The sequence below is a fragment of the Capra hircus genome, chromosome 12, assembly GCF_001704415.2.
Source record: "Capra hircus breed San Clemente chromosome 12, ASM170441v1, whole genome shotgun sequence".
In the NCBI taxonomy this organism is placed as follows: domain Eukaryota; kingdom Metazoa; phylum Chordata; class Mammalia; order Artiodactyla; family Bovidae; genus Capra; species Capra hircus.
In genome coordinates this window covers 50,250,513-50,269,096 of record NC_030819.1, presented here as the reverse complement: position 1 = coordinate 50,269,096, position 18,584 = coordinate 50,250,513, and the positions used below count along the sequence as shown (strand labels likewise).

At 40.6% G+C, this 18,584-nt stretch overlaps 1 protein-coding gene across 6 annotated transcripts in view; it reads left to right on the top strand.

Annotated features, from left to right (window-relative positions):
- Window positions 1–18,584, top strand: part of CENPJ (centromere protein J) — a 44,546-nt gene that overhangs the window by 8,924 nt on the left and 17,038 nt on the right. For 4 of the 6 annotated variants that reach the window (XM_018056519.1, XM_018056520.1, XM_005687577.3 and 1 more), the window contains 8 exons: window positions 354–656; window positions 2,612–2,723; window positions 3,638–3,740; window positions 3,866–5,513; window positions 7,668–7,800; window positions 10,837–11,002; window positions 13,409–13,651; window positions 15,799–15,883. In XM_018056519.1, coding sequence (XP_017912008.1) covers window positions 354–656; window positions 2,612–2,723; window positions 3,638–3,740; window positions 3,866–5,513; window positions 7,668–7,800; window positions 10,837–11,002; window positions 13,409–13,651; window positions 15,799–15,883 — 2,793 coding nt within the window. The remainder of the gene's footprint in view (window positions 1–353; window positions 657–2,611; window positions 2,724–3,637; window positions 3,741–3,865; window positions 5,514–7,667; window positions 7,801–10,836; window positions 11,003–13,408; window positions 13,652–15,798; window positions 15,884–18,584) is intronic. The other 2 variants (XM_013968280.2, XM_005687578.3) reach the window with 1 other exon arrangement.

The following is an 18,584-nucleotide window of genomic DNA, read 5'->3' as shown; positions in this document are numbered from 1 at the left end:
ATTTGTAACTGTGTACCGGTGCTCTGCATTTAATTGTTTGTCACAGGGCTTAGAGTTGACAGCTCCAGGCAGTGCTCACGGATGGAGGGTGAACAATGCCTTCCACACTTAGGCAGGCTGCAGCTCTGGCATGTGAACACTGCACGTGAGTTGTGGTGTAAATGCACTTTCAATCAAAAGCATGCAAAAGTCACTTTGGACTCTTAAAATTTCATGACTTTGTTAAACGTAGTTTTCTAATAATGAGGGGAAAAGTACTTTTCTCACTTTGGAGGAAACATAGGTGCCATTAAAAGGTAGAGCAGAAAATGTTATAGAAAGTCATCAGTTTTGTTGATTTTCTTAATTGTAAGGTTTAACTCCACTGCCTGATGACCAGAGCCAGAAAAAGTACAGACCTCCGGGAAATTCAACTACTGTAGAGAAAACGATGCCCTTCTTGCCATCATATATCTACCAGAATCAAAGCCAAGAAAAAAAACACTCTTCTAACATTTTATCCAGTGAACAAAACGACTTCTGTAGAACTACTCATCAGGATTTTGTTTTAACTTCAAGAAGTGGTGCTTCTCCCAGTGTGTTTTATGAGGCACAGTGTCAGGAAGCACTTGTGAAAAAAAATGATTTGAAGGAAGAAAACGATAACTATTCTAAAGGTGAGTTACTTATCTTTTTCTCTTCTATAGTTAATGGACAGTGTCACCTAGTTGTTCTAAGACCAAGAAAGTCCTGCGTATTTTTCTCCTATTTGTGTCTTTTTTTGTCCTCCTAAATATTTGTGTATTTATTTATTTGGCTGCACTGGGTCTTAGTTGCAGCATGCAAACACTTAGTTGTAGCATGTGGGATCTAATTCCATAATCAGGTTTGAACCCGGACCTCCTGCATTGTGAGTGCAGAGTCTTAGCCACCGGACTACCAGGGAAGTCCATGCTACGTCTTTAAATGAGAGATCCTAACTTCTGTACAGCCACTGAGCCTGGTTTGGACACAGAATTTGTGACTTTCCAGGAGCAAGTTGCAGGATGACTCTTGCTGACTTCAGACCTTGTCGTGGTAGCATCCGGTCTTTAGAAAGGGAGGAAGCAATTTCTGCAGGGATCATTTTTCTCGAGAGCTTAGGAAAAGTTTGAAATCTATTTAAGAAGTGTGTGTCGGTGGTAGGGAATAGGATAGAAGATGTGACAGGTGAACAATAGATTAGTGATGGGACTTACTACTTGTAAGAGAAATCCCTCCAACCCCGACACCCTTACTGTATCTCTGTGTTCCCAGCACCCAGCACACTTCTGCCGGAGCGCTGGCTCTTAGTGTCTGCTCGTTCCAACCTCATCGAGTGCTCAAGGCATTTCTAGTGTAAAGTCCTGTTTCTGTGCTCACTCCCTGGCCTTTTTTTTCTTTCCATATTTTGTAATCATAGAGTGAGTATTGTGTAATAAATTATGTTCTTTTCCCACTCAATGTGGAAAGTGCTCATGGCACTTTTTGTAGCCCTCATAACCATAATTTTAATGTTATCATTATGCAGATCATCAAATAATGTCTTTATTTCATGTTCTTTATAGTAGGACTGAATCATTTCCAGTATTTTTAATTTTAATTTGCTTTTCAACTTTAATGGTTTTTATGAATATGTTCTTTAGAGTCATATATAGAAAAACACAAATGATACGACAAAAAGTCTTTACTCAATAGTTAGTACCGGGCACCTTTTGTGGATAATATCTTATTCCTAGTTTAGAGTAATTTCTTGGTATAAAAAGGTCAAATGTCTTTTCCTTATTTTTTATACAGTACATTCCCTTAATCTTTTCATCTTTATTTGGTGGCACTGTGCAGCATGTGAAACATCCCTAACCAGGGATCAAACCCTTGCCCCTTGCAGTGGAAGCATGGAGTCTTAACCACTGGACTACCTGGGAAGTCCCATTGACCTTTTATTTTTGGCAAATTTCAAACATCCAGAAAAGTTGAAAGACTGCTACAGTGATTACCGTGTACCCACTACCTAGATGCAGCAATTGATATTTTTCCATATTTATTTTGTCTATCTATATTTGTATGTTATATATATCTGTATCTATACTTAAATTTATCTGTTTATATCTGTACATATTGATAGTTTGCTCAGTTGTTTCATCTCAAATTATATGGAGACATTATTTTATATAATTTCAAATATTCAGAAAAAATTAGGACATTCTTCTCTGTAACCACAATACTATTAATATTTTTGTATCCAGGGACCTTAACTATGGAAATACAATTTAGAATGCTCCCTGCGATCCCAAAATTGCCTCTTTAAGGTGTTTTTTAAAAGTAGGATCCGGTCAAGTTATTGTATTACATTCAGTTGCTACAATTCTTTGAGTCTTTTATAATTTAGAAAATTTCTCCTCCTTAACATTAACTTTTTGAAGGATGTTGTGTTTTGATTACAGTTTTTCAGTTTTCTTTATCATATTAAAGAAGTCCTTGAGTGTTTTAAAATCTTTGGTATACATTGTTTACCTAAATTTTTTTTAAGCATAGTAACTTGTAAAATTCTCACATTTTAAATCTTTAATCTGCTTTTCTTACTGAACTAAATTGCTCCTAATTTTTGTTCTAGGAGAAGGTATTTTACCATGTTTGGAGAAAATGACGGAACAGATTCAGGAAGGGAACGATACGAACTTAAAAAAAATTGGTGATTCCTCAGAAGTGGTTAATATTGAAGAAAGGTATCATTCGCGTTGAAAGGAATTTAATATGAGTCATTATTATTGGTACTTTCTTTGTTTGAAAGATCCATAGTTTTCTTGCTTTTGCTTGGAAGTGCTTTTAAGTATAGGATTGAAGATCCAGCTTATTCCATATTGTCAGCAACAGTAAGAGGTTGGGAAGATAATCAGTTAAAGTAGCCTTGACATTGTATTGGAAGAATCTAGCAGTTTTTTCTGGAGAAGGCAATGGCATCCCACTCCAGTACTCTTGTCTGGAAAATCCCATGGATGGAGGAGCCTGGTGGGCTGCAGTCCATGGGGTCGCTAAGAGTGAGACACGACTGAAGCAACTTAGCAGCAGCAGCAGTTTTTTCATCTAAGGGAAATATCTGGATAAAACTAATATTCTCTCAAATAGGTAAATCCTGTTTTGGAGAAGAGAAAGATCATATATTGGAGTTTCACATATGGTATCACTTATAAATAATAATTGAGTGTGGTTATAGAATTTTAAATTTATTTTTATATCTAAGATAAAATATCAATAGTGAGGTTGTTTATTATTTTCTTAAATATTTTAGTATATGTTATGGAATGCTAAATGACTTGTTCATATTATTAAGGATCTTAAAGAATATTTATTTAATGAACTATTCTTGGAAACATATCTTAGTTATATAATGAATATGCTACTTTAAAAGTTAATCTGAGGTCAGTAGGTAGACTTCAGAGGGGCTTTTTCAAATCACATATAGAGACATTTCTGTATTTGGGAGATAGAATGGAATTGTAGATTTTAATAGATTCTCAAATGGAATTTGTGATGTTGGAAAAGGTTAGTTCTCAGTTAGAGGTGTGTATCAGCCACACTAAGTGTAAAGTATTCACCACATCATGGTTTGCGTGTTACATAACTTTATTTTTATGATTAGGCCTATTAAAGCTGCTATTAGAGAAAGGAAACAAACTTTTGAAGACTACTTAGAGGAACAGATTCGGTTGGAAGAACTAGAACTGCAACAAAAACAGCTAAAGGTTAGCATTTCTACTATTTTGATCCAGTTATCTAAGGCTTTAGAGATTTGTTTATAATTTGCTTAAAAAATAGCTTTGAGATTACTTGGATATCCAGAATTAATTCAAATATTTTTTTATTTTAGGAAGCAGAAGGATCTTTGCTTATCAAAGCAAAACCAAAACAACCATTCTTAAAACGAGGAGAAGGTTTAGCCAGATTTACTAATGCTAAATCTAAGTTTCAGAAGGGGAGAGAAAGTAACCTAGTCACTACTCAGAGCATTTCAGAGGACCAGCCTGTGCTTAAATCAGATAAACAACAATTCCAGCGGAAAACTGCTCTTATAAATAAAGAAATCTGTACAGAGAACCTTCCTGGTAAAAAGAACAGTAAAGTCAGAACCAAGTGTCGTTCTCTCACACTCAGTCAGAAGCCAAAAGTGCTTAAGAGTAATAGTAGGAAAAGTCTCTCTCCATCAGGATTGAAAATGCCAGCAGAGAAGAAATGTGATGGGCAATTTAGAGAGCAGATCAGTTTAGGAAAAAAAGTGGAATCTAATAATAAAGAAAATGTACCTGAGTGTACAAAACCTTGTGATGTTGGTTGCACAATCTGGAATAAGGCACACAGTAAAGACAGACTTCCCATTTCCACAGGATTCATCAGCTGTATGGCTTCTCAGAACCCAGCAAGTGAAACTTTGAAAGGGTCAGAATCTTCTCTTGATGATTCTCTTCAGAAGAAGTTAGAGAATTGGGAACGAGAAAAGGAAAAGGAAAATTTGGAATTAGATGAATTTTTGTTTTTAGAAAAAGCTGCTGATGAAATATCATTCTCTAGTAACTCCTCATTTGTACTGAAGATCTTAGAGAGGGACCAGCAGAACTGCAGAGGTCGCCGGCTGTCTTCTACCCCTGTCAAAGGTGTGCGGAAAGAGAAGACAGCAACACCAAGTTCTGTTAGTCTGCATAACCAAAATGAGGATCCGGACCATGCCCAGTGTGGAAGCAAGGCTGAGTGTGAGGTTGCTCCCAGACAGCTTGATGCAGTGTTCTCACCCGGAGGATTGTGGGCGCCATCCTGTGAAGTCAGGAGGAGAGTGTACCAAACGAATCCTCCTGAAAGGCAGACCAGGTGGAGTGCAGGTGATGGTGAAGGTGTTACAGACAGTGATCATAGCACCGATTTGGAGGAACAGCTTGACGTCACTATAAAGCCATCATCTGAGGGTAAGGAAAGGAGTTCCAGCAGCAGAGAAGATAGTCCGCAAGTCTGTGATGGTAAGGGACCTTTTTGGGACACCACGACTCAAGAGGAAGAGAAAAGGAGAGATGTTGATTTAGATTTGTCTGATAAGGATTATAGCAGTGATGATTCTCTCATTATAGAAAGCTTGAAAAATAAAGTTTCTGATTCCTCCGGAAGACACTCATCTATAAGTGTGAATAAAATTGACTTTGATGATGAAAGAACTTGGACTGACCTTGAAGATAATTCATTTAAACATGATGGTGTTCTTGGGAATGAAGCCATTTATGGGACTCCCCAGACAACCTGCCCTAGCAAGAGTGAAATGTGTGTACTGGACAAAACGATAAAAAGGAAGGTCGTGCCAGTCAAGAAGGGAGAAGACTTGGGCAAATCCAGCAGGGGCCCAAGCCCTCCTCCTACCTCAGATCTGATGATGGAATTCTTTCCTTCTCTGAAATCGAAGTCAAAGTCACACTCAAAGTCACACTTATGCTTGGGAAAGGATCCCAAGTTAAACACAAGTCAAGACCACCCACCTGGTATGTCAGAGTATTGTAATGAAATGTTGTAAGTTTAAATTTATTTTATCAGTATGTTGTCAGAATGTTTCTTAAAATCTTAATCTTTCTAGATGCTCAGTAGATACCTAGTAGATGTTTGTTACGGTTGGATTTCTTTCGTGAGCCTAAAGAATGTAATAGTCACACACACACGTGTGTGTGCACAGACTAGTATAAGAGATTTGGAAGAATTGTGATTGCAGATTTTTTCAAATTTTAACCTGTGTCTTATTGCTAAGGCTTTAAAATTAATTACTGTAAGGTGAGATAACGTTTAAGTTTCTTTAATAATCAAGGGGGCTATTGGGCTTCCCTCATAGCTTAGTTGGTAAAGAATCTGCCTGCAGTGCAGGAGACCTGGGTTCGAATCCTGGGTCGGGAAGATCCCCTGGAGAAGGAAATGGCAATCCACTCCAGTATGCTTGCCTGGAAAATCCCATGGACAGAGGAGCCTGGCAGGTTACAGTCCATGGGGTTGTAAGAGTCGAACACGATTTAGTGACTAAATCACCACCAACAACCAAGGAATACCCAACTTGTGGTTGGTGTTACTGTGTTACCTCCACTTGTGCACATCATTTTAAATCAGTTTTTTTAATGGTCTCATGCATTAACTTGCTAAATATGAAGAAGAAATAGAGTAAAATCCAAGTTTCCTCTCTTTCCCAGCCCCAGACCTGGGCTCCTAGAGACACCAGCTTTCCCATTTCATTTGTGTAATCTACCAATATTCCATGCATATGAAAGTGTATGTGTGAATGTGTATATAATTTGCCTTTCTACACAAATGTAAACACACTTTGTATATACTGCTCTGCTCCTTGCTTGTAATACATTTTGAAGCTTGTGCTAATACACATCTGTCTTATTCCATTTCATGGCTGTAAAGTATTTAGTTGATGGGATGGACTTTCTAAACTTATATTGAAAACCAGTTTTCCATTCTTTTATGTATATTATAAACTCGAATGTCTAGCAAAGCATGGGTGCTTTAAAATATAAGCTATTTTTAAAAAATAGTATTTTTTGCAGGAAGGCTGGAAGCTTAAAGTATGGAAGCAAAAGTGTTCATAACTAGACTATCCTAAGGTATAGTATAGTATAGTGAAGTTGCTCAGTCGTGTCTGACTGTTTGTGACCCCATGGACTGTAGCCTACCAGGCTCCTCTGTCCATGGGATTTTCCAGGCAATAGTCCTGGAGTGGATTGCCATTTCCTTCTCCAGGGGATCTTCCCAACCCAGAGATTGAACCTGGGTCTACCACATTGTAAACAGACGCTTTACCATCTGAGCCCCCAGGGAAGTCAATCCTAAGGTAACTGTGATGTATTTCTTTACATTCGTTTTTCCTATGTATTTTTAATATGGTAGAGACATATAATTGGCCCTATCCTTTTTGACTAGATGTATGCAGTGCTTTGGCCATATCATTAAAACTGTTTGTGCACTTTAAAGAAAAAATGGTTGCAGAGAATTATATTAATGTAGCATAATTTTATTTAGTAGTTTCATGTTGAACATTTCAGTTGTTTTTTTACTATTAGAAATAACACAGCAATGCACATTTTTGTGTAGAATGACTTGTATGATTTTATAAGTTCATTCTTTAACTAGATTTTTAGAAGTGGATCAGAGAGGAGATACATGTATTTTAGTTTTGTGATTAAATCAAGGTTATTTTCCAAATGGGTGGTTGAAGGACGAAAGTATAGGCTATTCTGTTAAGTAGCAAATTTGATGTGGAAAAGGTCTTAATTTGTATTTCTTTTATTGGTGGGAGATAAACTTTGATTTTGATGTTGATTAGTGCATTCTTGTGAATGCTTATTCATGTTCTTAAGCTGTTTATGTGTATTTGTTCAAAAATTTATTTGAATGACTTTTAAAATATATAATGTTAATTTGTCATTAGATTGTTTTTTGAGGTAGAATGATTTGATTCTTCAAGTTTAGATTGCCCCATCTGCAAAGTTAGGCCACTGTAAATTTTTTTGTCTTTTAGAAGTATTGTTCCTAATGCTTTTTAATAATACAGGTATTGAGAATATCTTCAGCTCTTAGTGTAATAGCTAGCTAGTGTTTTGCTGCTAAAAGCTTTTTGTGAAGTTCAGTATTTGTGGTTTATCTTCTAGGTGGCAATGCTCGATCTCAAGTTTTGAGAGAGAAAATTATTGAATTGGAAACAGAAATAGAAAAATTTAAAGCTGAGAACGCATCTTTAGCTAAACTTCGCATTGAACGAGAAAGTGCCTTGGAAAAACTCAGGTAAGTGGGAGGAAATGTACAGTGATCCAGTTATATCTATAAGATTATATCTAAACTATTTGAAACAATTCCTGTTAATCTAGCAAGAGAAGGAAATGAAATACATACCACAAAAGAATTTAATAAATTTAGATAAAATGACCTATTGTGGTCAAAGATGTGTTAAAACGGGAATTCTCTTAGTGATGAGGTCATAAACTGGAGTTTGACAAGCAGTTTGGAGCTGTGAATCCCAGCGCCACCTTGGCCAGTGTATTACGTTCTAGGGCTGCTGTGACATAATGCACACAAACTGGGTGGCTTAAAACAACACAAATTAATTTTCTTACATTTCTGGAGACTGAAAGCCTGAAGTCAGGCATCAGCAGGGCTGTGCTTTCTCTTCTGTCTTCTCTTGGTTTCTAGTGATCCTTGGCCTTGCTTGGGTTGCAGCTGAACATGGGGTTGTTTCTGCCTCTGGGTTATTGAGAATAGTGCTGAGGAGCCACCATGCTGTTCCACAGGGGCCACGCCAGTTACGTCGTGTTCATCTGCACGAGCCAGCTCTGCATCCTGGGGATCAGTCATGGTGTATTAATGCCTTTACTGTGCTGTCCAATTTGGTTTGATAGGGTTTGTTTTTTTTTTGAGGAGTTTTACACACATATTCATCAGGGACATTTGCTTATAGTTTTCTTTCCTTGTGTTTTTGTCTGCCTTTGGTATGAGAGTGAAAACTAGCTTCACAGAAGGAGTTTGGAAGTGTCCCTTCTTTTTAAAGATTGGTATTAATCCTTCTTTGAGTGTTTGGTGGAACTCACCTGTGAAACCACCTGTCCTGGGCTTTCCTTTTGTGGGAAGTTTTTGATGACTGATTCAGTCCTCTTATTTGTTATTGGTCTGTTCAGGCTTTCTCTTCCTACTGGGTCAGTTTTGGTAGGTTGCATGTTTCTAGGAATTTGTCAGTTTCTTCTGAGTTATCCAGTGTTTTGGAATATAATTGTTCATGTGTGGCCCTTTTTATTTCTGAGGTATCTGTTAAGGCCTGTATTTCTCTTTTTTTCTTAGTCTGACGAGGGGTTTGTCTCCCCTAATGCGTGTGTCATTCATTTAGTCACATCACATAAGTCCTGTAGGCTTTCTTCACTCCTTTTCATTCTTTTCCCTTTTTTCCCTCTGACTGGGTATCTTCAAGTCACCAGCCTGTGCAGTCACAGATGTTTTTCTTCTGCTTGAGTCTGCTGTTGAAGTTCTCTGTTGGATTTGTCGCTTCATTTCTTTTATTCTTCAGCTCTAGAATTTCGTTCTTTCTTTTTTAATAATTTGTTTGTTCTTGTTTTGTTTCACATGTTTTTTCCCTGATTTCATTGAGTCGTTTATCTGTGCTCCCTTGTAGCTTGCTGAGCTTCATAAAACAATTAATTTGTGGTCTTTGTCAGGTGGTTTGTAGATCTCCATTTCTTTGGGCTGGTTACTGAAGCTTTGTTAACAGTTTCCTTTGGTGGTCTCATGTTTACCTGATTCTTACTGATCTGTGTAAACTTGTGTGGATGTCCTTGTATTTGAAGGAACAACCACCTGCTCCTATCTCTAGAGGCTGTTTCTGGCAGGTAAAGACCTTGTCCTGCTGGACTCCTGGACTGATGGGTACCTCCAGGATCATGGTGGGATTGTAGCTGGCTCACTGTGCTGGATCCACAGTGAAGGCGTTCACCATTTGATAGGCCTGTCACCAGTGTTGCAGTCAGCTGTGGTTCCTGCCAGATCCCCAGTGGACAGAACTGCTTCTTGGACTGCAGTCAGGCAGGACTGAAGCTATGTCGTGGGCTGCCTCCTGGACCACTGCTGGGTCTGTAACAGGAGGTGTGTTTCCAGAGGTCATCACAGGTGTGGCTCCTGCCAGGTTCCTCAGCATCTTTCCACTGGGCCTCTGGTCCGGCAGGACTGCCTCCGTACCCAGAGCAGGGCTGGAGCTGGGTCACCGGGTTGTGTCAGGATCTGTAGGCAGGACCATGGTCTGTGGGTCTGCTTCCAGGGGCATGGGTGGGCATGGCTCCTCCTGCCTCCTTTGGCAGTGGGGCTGTGTGTAGTGCAGTCAGTTCGCCATTTGGTAGGTCTGCATGGACCTGCCTTCTCAAAGTGCTGTCCTTGATCTCAGGCTTCACCAGGGTTTCTCAGTTACCTCTCAGGGTCCTTGAGTTCCCACAAAAGCCTCAAGTTCCCACTTTTGTCTGTAGATGGTGGTCAGATTGTCGTTTGTGTGGGAGCATGTGAGCCGGGACCCCTTATTCCACAGTCCTGCTGTTGTCGTGCTGTGTGCTCTCAGCACAGCATCCAGAAAGACCCTGGTTTATGACAGCCCCAGACCAGTGTGCTGCTGTGCTCAACGGCAGAGTCCTCACTGTCGTCCCAGAGACCATGACGTTTATTGGTCCCCCAGCTCCATCATGTTTTTGACATTCTCTCCTACTGTTTTGTCTCTTTAGCCACACTGGCCTCCTGGCTGGTCTTTGAACACGAGTCATGTTCGTACCCTGGGGCTTTTGCACACGGAGTTTCCTTTTCCTGGAATACTCTGTCCAGATATCTTCATGACCGATCTCTTCCGGTCCTTCAGATTTCACTTCACATACTATCTCAGCAAGATGATGCCATCCGTAATTTCAGTCCCCTGACCTCCATATTTTCTAACCTCATTCCTTGCTTTATTCTTAACATTTCTAGTGTTCCATATATTTTACTTGTTTATCTTTATTGTCCTCTGTTGCTCCCACTAGAATGTAAGAAGCTTTGTAAGACTAAGGATTTTTTTTTTTTTCACTGTGGCTTCTCCAGTTCCTAGCATAGTGCCTGAGTCATGGTAGGTTCCCAGAAAATGCTTGATGAGAGGGCCTTTACTGAATTGATTGTTATTTCACTACTGTTGATTGAAGGTGGAGTCACCGAAACCAGCAGCTTCTCCATTCCAGGCTGTCACTGGGGCTTCATTTTGTGCCACGTGTGGATTATGATATCGAGGTGGTCTCCTTAGATGATAATGTGGTTTGGTCATTTTAGGAAAGAAATTGCTGACTTTGAACAACAGAAAGCAAAAGAATTGGCTCGAATAGAGGAGTTTAAAAAGGAAGAAATGAGGAAGTTACAAAAGGAACGCAAAGTTTTTGAAAAGTATTCTACAGTTGCGAGAACTTTTCCAGATAAAAAGGAACGTGAAGAAATACAAGTATGTCAGTTATTTATATCATATTCATAACTTATTAAAGATAGCAGTATTGTAAGAATTTTACAATTATTTGTGTCAAAGAGAAATTGGGTATCAATGTATTAATCATCCATTGACTCAGCAGATAATTGGAGATACCAGAAATACCTTCTGTAGTCACGGCTTTTCATTTTAATTTTTATTAAATTTTTTACTCTTTGGCTGCGCCATGGGGATCTTAGTTCCCCAACCAGGGATCGAACCCTCGCCCCCTCCATCTTAACCACTGGACCTCCAGAGAAGTCCTGTACTCTTGACTTGTGAAGAGTAAAATATGTCAGTTCTTTTTTTTACTAAAGACTTCCCCAGAAAAGACTACGATAATGACATGGATAAATTCAAAACATTGATTTTGAATTCCTTTTAACTTTACTGAGGAATAATTGAAATATATAGCTATGCTTCCCTGATAGCTCAGCTGGTAAAGAATCCGCCTGCGATGCGGGAGACCTGGGTTCGATCCCTGGGTTGGAAAGATCCCCTGGAGAAGGGAAAGGCTACCCACTCCAGTATTCTGGCCTGGAGAATTCCATGGACTGTATAGTCTACAGGGTCGCAAAGAGTCGGACACGACTGAGCGACTTTCACTCACTTCACTCATGGCTCTGTGTTTAAAAGTATACTGTGTAATGATTTGATGCACATCATTGTGGAATAATTACCAAGGTCAAGTTATCTCTGAGTGAGTGGGTGTGGAGAAAGCCGAAGATCTGCTTTGAGCAACTGTCTGGTGCACAGTGCAACCTTGTTAACCAGTCACTGAGCTATACCGAAGCCCCTCAGATCTTACAGTCTTCTTACAGCTCAAAGTTCATGTCCTTTGACCTCCCTTGCTCTCTTTCCCCTCCCTCCAGCTCCCAGAAACCAGCATTCTGCTCTTGGAAGTCAGCTTTTTCCCCCCTAAAATTCTGTGTGTAAGTGATACTATATAGTATTTGTCTGCTGCTGCTAAGTCACGTCAGTCGTGTCTGACTCTGTGTGACCCCATAGATGGCAGCCCACCAGGCTCTGCCATCCCTGGGACTCTCCAGGCAAGAACATGAGTGGGTTGCCATTTCCTTCTCCAGTGCATGAAAGTGAAAAGTGAAAGTGAAGTCGCTCAGTCATGTCCGACTCTTAGCGACCCCATGGACTGCAGCCTACCAGGCTCCTCAGTCCATGGGATTTTCCACACAAGAGTACTGGAGTAGGTCCCCAGTGCCTTCTCCGATCTTGTTTGTTTATTTTTGGTTTATTTGACTTTGGAGTCTTAAATTATTTAGATTAATGAGTTACCATTTTAGTAGAATAGTTTATTTTCCCACATGATAACAGTGGTTACCAGTTAGAAATTGCTCACTTGTTGGTTGCACCCCACCGTTTTATAAATAGGAAGTTCAGGGAGGTAATGACTTTGCTTCATGTGTTTTCATTGCACAAAACTGGGATACGAGCCTTGACCTCAACTGGGCCCTGAGTCTGTCTCTCTGACATCGAACCCTGGGAAGGGCCTTGACCTCACCTGCGTCCAGCCTCTGTCTGTCTCTGAAGTCACGCCTGGGAAGGGCCCCTGAGCCCTGTTCTCCCCCTGTTGCCTTTGCTGCTCTGTTGACTGCTTTGAGGCTGTGAGAGGGCGGGTGGGTGTCCAGGCCCACACGTGTTCACGAGGTGGTGGGCCTCCTCACTCACACCTCAGTCGGAGTGAGCTTGTGGGTGGTGGCAGTGCTTTCTTGATTTGGCTTCCCTCCGCTCTCAGTCACTCTCCGTAATTTGTATCTATGTGGGTGCAGGTGGCTGATTTCTGTTTGTACAGTTGCAGGTAGCTTCCTCAGACATCTCCAGGAGTTTCTTCACTTAGTCATTCAGTGCATCTGAAACAAGTCACTTTTTCAGACCCAGTTTCAGTCTCAGGAATTTCAGATAGACCCAGTTTCAGGGCTGGGAGTTCTGACTTCATTTATTCCCTTTGTCACTGCTCTTCCTTCAGTTAGTCATGGATTCCTGTTACTGTTTTCTTCACCAGATAACCCCACTTGTCTCTTTCTATTTCAGTTAATATCTTAGATTAGACCTCAATTACCACATGGCTCCTATGTGGTGTCTGACACCCTTCCCTTCACCACCCCCCTCCACCCGCCGCCCCCCCGCCCCTGTCACCATCTCCTGGAACAAAATTCCAGGTGATGGTATGAGGTGAGACTCCAGCTTGAACCTCGTTCCTTTTCCTGAGGAACCTGATGTTTCTGAAATGTGATTCGCTGAGTCTTCCCTTTTCTGCCCTTTGTGCTGGGCTAGTGATCCTGGTTTGTTGATGTGTTGTCTATTCTGTTGCATTGTTTTAATTCTAGTAATGGTGTTTTGTGTTTTTTTTTTTTTTTTTTTGGAAAGGCTTTGAAGCGGCAGGTATCTGATTTACAGGAAGATCTGAAAAGAAAGGAAGCAAAGTGGTCTAGTACACATGGCCGTCTTAGAAGCCAGATAGAAATGTTGGTCAGAGAGAACACAGACCTCCGGGAGGAAATAAAAGTGATGGAAAGGTTCCGACTGGAAGCCTGGAAGAAAGCAGAAGCCACAGAGAGCAGCGCCAGGATGGGTCAGTGTGTGACCTCCTCAAAGAAAGATGGGTTCTTGGTAGGTTTTGTCACCTTGTCTCTGTTGTCGTTTAGTCTCTTAGTCGTGTCCGACTCTGTGTGACCCCATGGACTGTAGCCCACCAGGCTCCTCTGTCCGTGGGATTCTCTGGGCGAGAATACTGGAGTGGGTGGCCATTTCCTCCTTCAGGGGATCTTCCTGATCCAGGGATCGAACTGCGTCTCCTGTGTTACAGGCAGATTCTTTCCCACTGAGCCACTAGGGAAGCCTCTGTCACCCTGGGGAGATGCTGAATATTTGGGGAGTTGGATTCATAGAAAGATATAGAGGGTGGGTGCCAGGGCCGGAGGAGGGGAGGAGGAGGAGCTGCTGTTTCCTGGGTACAGACTCAGTTTTGTGAGGTAAGAGCTCTGGAGATGGTGGTGCAACTGCACGGCAGTGTGAGTGTATTTAAACACTGAACTGCCTTGAGAAGGTTGAGATAGTTCTATGTGTATTTCACCACAGTTAAATTCTTCTTTTGTGCATTGTAAAGATTTCAAACTCATTTTTATGATTCTTTAAAACCACTGTACCATGAAGGAAGTCCCACTTTTAATCTTTTTTTAAAAAACTTTTTGTTTATTTATTTATGGCTGTGCTGGGTCTCTGTTGCTGTGCACGGGCTTTCTCCAGTGGGGCAAGCAAGTGGGGGCTCCTCTAGTTGTGTGGGCTGACTGCCGCGGCTTCTCTTGTGGCGCATGGGCTCAGGGCGTGGAGGCCCAGCAGCTGCAGCCTGAGGGCTCAGTGGTTGTGGCTCAGTGGGCTCAGTTGCTCTGTGGCGTGTGAAGTCTTCCCAGACCAGAGGTCAAACCTGTTTTCCCTTGCATTGGCACATGGATTCTTAACCACTGGACCATCAGGGAAGTCCCTCATTTTGATAATTCTTGTAGAGGAATTATAACGCAATAGGCAAGTAGTCTCAGTTAAAAGAGGGTAAGTAAATTTTCTGCAGAGATCCTCTTTTTTGTGTGCATATGATCCTTTTGAATCAACTGTTGGTTTTTTTACTCATCTATATTCACAGCTGTGATGTGCAGACACTGAGGCACTGGAGATCAAGCAGTGAACAAAACAGACTTCTTGTCCTCTTGGAACTTGTATTCCAGTGGTGGGAGAAAGATGAGTGTTGGACATGGTGTGTGAGGTTGTGATGAGGACTAAGGAGAAAAAGCAAGGAGGCGGGATACCTGTTGGGGGAGGGTGTTGCAATTTTCTGGCCAGCATCTGGGGAAAGCCCTCCTGAGAAAGCGAGGTTTGAACAATGGCCAGGAGAGGGCTCAGTGAGCCAGGATAAGACGATTTGGGAGTCCCGAGGCCAGAGGAGCCCTGTGGCTGGTGAGGCTGGAGCAGAGTCCATCCTGGGGAGCAGAGCAGGTTGTGAATAGTATGATGAATACCTGAACACTCACCTAGATCCAATCATTGTTCACATTTTGCCACATTTCCATGTAAAGTGTTTTGCGGAACCATTTGAAGGTAATGGCAGAAATTGTGGCATCTCACCCCTAAATACTTTGGCACTTTATTAAATGGCACTGGCTTTTTGAATGATTATTATTTTGTAAGTTGCTCTGAAATTGATACTTTTGCAGCTCTTAATAATTGCAGATATTGATAATGACTAGTTCTCCTTTGTCCGCTAGAGTACTAGCTGAGGTGGGAGAGAGTGGTCTAGAGGTGGCAGCTATGGCATCATCTCCTGACAAGCAGGGCACGTGGATGAGACTGACTGGGCAGGAGAGGAGAGCTGGCTGGAGGAGGAGATGGGAGTAAGGAGGACATCTCCACTGACCTCTAACCTGGGGGGTGGGAGGACAGTGTGTGCAGTCTCCTGGTGTCTGACCATGAGTTCCAGCCCTCTCCTCTGACCGCTCTGGTAACGTCAGAAAAACTGTTGTTTCACATTGTCTGCTGTGCCTCACTTGAGGAGTGAATGTATTTCCAGAGGTGGCGTGTGAGGATGCATGTAGTCCATTCCTAGGAGCATCTGGTTCACTCTGCTTGTTCACTCAGTATACATGAAAACAGCATAAATTGAACACACTTAAAATATTCCCTTTGCAAGCTGAGTTCTGCTACTTTCTTTCCTTGTACTAATGTGTAGACTAAACTAATTTTATATTCAACATTTTCTCATACTATAGAATTCATCAATTCGATTTCAAAAGAGTCAGATTTCTTCAGGAACCCAGGTAGAAAAGTACAAAAAAAATCATTTGCCAACACAAGGTAAGATAGTTGCATGATCTTTTTATAAAATATTTTAGAAATTTAAAGAGTGGAGAATTTACACCAACTTAATAGAAATAAGATATTTCAAATATAATTGAAGCCCCTGTGTATCCTACTTCCAGTTAATTTGCACCCAGACCACGTTCCTTTTCTTATTTTTCATTCTTTTAGTACATTGTGTCCATAAATCAACATAGTATTGTGTCATACTCCATCCCTCCGCCATTTGCTTTCTCTCTCAATGTATTAAGACCTACCCTCAGTAATACATATAAACTCCAGCTATACATATTCCATGTATATTTGCCACAGTTAAGCTGTCTTGTTGATGGGCATTCATGTTTTCTATGTCTGTCACAGAATGAATAGGACAAGTCTTGGTCATGTGAGTTTCTTTTAGACAAATGTCAGGGGTAGGATATAGGGTCACATCAGGTTTGTCTCAGTTGAGGAGATGTTTGGGTTCGATCTCTGGGTTGTGAAGATCCCCTGGAGAAGGGAATGGCTACCCACTCCAGTATTCTGGCCTGGAGAAATCCATGGACTGTACAGTCCTTAGGGTCACAGAGAGTTGGACACAACTGAGTGACTTTCACTTCCCTTTGCAGTTTTTTTTATTGTCAAGAGAACATGCTCTTTGTGCTTGCTAACACTTGATCTGCTTAGACTTTAATTTGGTCAGTGAGATGGGTGTGAAATGAAGAGTCACTGTCATTTCTGTGATAACCGATGAGGTAATGTGAACATCTTTTGATATTTAGTGGACATTTGAGTTTCCTCTTGTGAATTGCCTGTTCATCTCTTTCGCCCGTTTAAAACTCTGTGTGTGCGCTTGTAAGGTTTTGCTTATTAAAGTTAATTATAAGCACTGCCAGTATCTTCTGCCCATCTATATTTAGCTTGTTGGTTTGTGTTTCTTTATACATGTGTTTTTCCTTTTAATATTGAATTTAATCAATTTTTTTTAATGGTTTTTGCTTTTTGTGGCTAAGAAATCCTTTTCAAACATCAAGTCACAAATACACTTTTCTTCTATGAACTTTTGTTTTCACACCTGGGTCTTTAATCTGCCTGGAAGTTTTAGAAAGTATTTCTGTAAATTAAATTTATAGAAATGGATATAACATGTGGTTTGAAAATTATAAAGGAAATATGAGTAACCACTTCCCACAATAAGAATTAGCAACACCTCAGAACTGCCTCTTCTTTGATCATATTACATTGCTTTTCCTTGAAAATAGTTTCTACTTTCATAGGTAGTCCTAAAAAAAAAGTTTCACTTTTTTTGAGCTTTCTGAAGAGTTAGTCATGCTGTATGTATTCCATGGTATTCTTTTAAGTTTTGGGATGTTAAACAATGATGCTGTGAACTTTGCTACACATTGCTGGTATACATTTATTTCTCTAAGACATATACCTAGGGCTGGAGTTACTGAGTAATTTGTAGGAATATCTTTAACATCCCCAAACTTAAAAGAATACCATGGAATACATACAGCATGACTAACTCTTCAGAAAGCTCAAAAAAAGTGAAACTTTTTTTTTAGGACTACCTATGAAAGTAGAAACTATTTTCAAGGAAAAGCAATGTAATATGATCACAGAAGAGGCAGTTCTGAGGTGTTGCTAATTCCAAAGTGATTTTACTCTCTGATCAGCAGTGTAAGTGCTTGCTTTGCTCCACATCTTGTTATTACTTGATTTTCAGAATTAAATTCATGCCAGTCTGTTAGGAGTGCATCTGTATCTCATAGTTTTAAATTGCATCACCATTACTAAATATGTTGAACACATTTGCCTGTGTTTAGTGGCTGTTCAGAATTCATCTTTAGAGAAGAAATGGATGAGATCTTTATTTTGTGGAGCTGTCTCTTTCTTTATTGTTTGTGGGAGGGTCCCCACATCCTCATAACCCTAACAGTTTCATGTACTGCAGGTATCTTCTCCCAGTGTCTAGCTTGTCTTTTTTTACTCTTAATATGTTAAAGATATAAAAAGTATCTTTTTTAATTGAAATATATCTGACATATCAGTTCAGTTCAGTCGCTCAGTCGTGTCCGACTCTTTGCGACCCCATGAATCACAGCACGCCAGGCCTCCCTGTCCATCACCAACTCCCGGAGTTCACTCAGACTCACGTCCATCGAGTCAGTGATGCCATCCAGCCATCTCATCCTCTGTTGTCCCCTTCTCCTCCTGCCCCCAATCCCTCCCAGCATCAGAGTCTTTTCCAATGAGTCAACTCTTCGCATGAGGTGGCCAAAGTACTGGAGTTTCAGCTTAGCATCATTCCTTCCAAAGAAATCCCAGGGCTGATCTCCTTCAGAATGGACTGGTTGGATCTCCTTGCAGTCCAAGGGACTCTCAAGAGTCTTCTCCAACACCACAGTTCAAAAGCATTAATTCTTCGGCGCTATAACATTGTGTAAATCTGAGGTGTCTGTCATGTTGATTTGATGCATTTAGATATTGTAATGTGACTGTCAGTTTGTCCATACCTAGCACCTCTGTTAAATCACAGTTATGATTTCTTTTTTGGTGGTTGGAATAATTAAGATCTAGTTTTCTTAGCAAGTTTGATGATTATAGCATAGTATTGTTGTTCACTACACTGTGCTTTGTATCTCTAGGACTTATTTACAGCTCACTGCAAGTTGGTATACCCTAACTTTCACCTCCTAGCCCTTAGTAACCACTG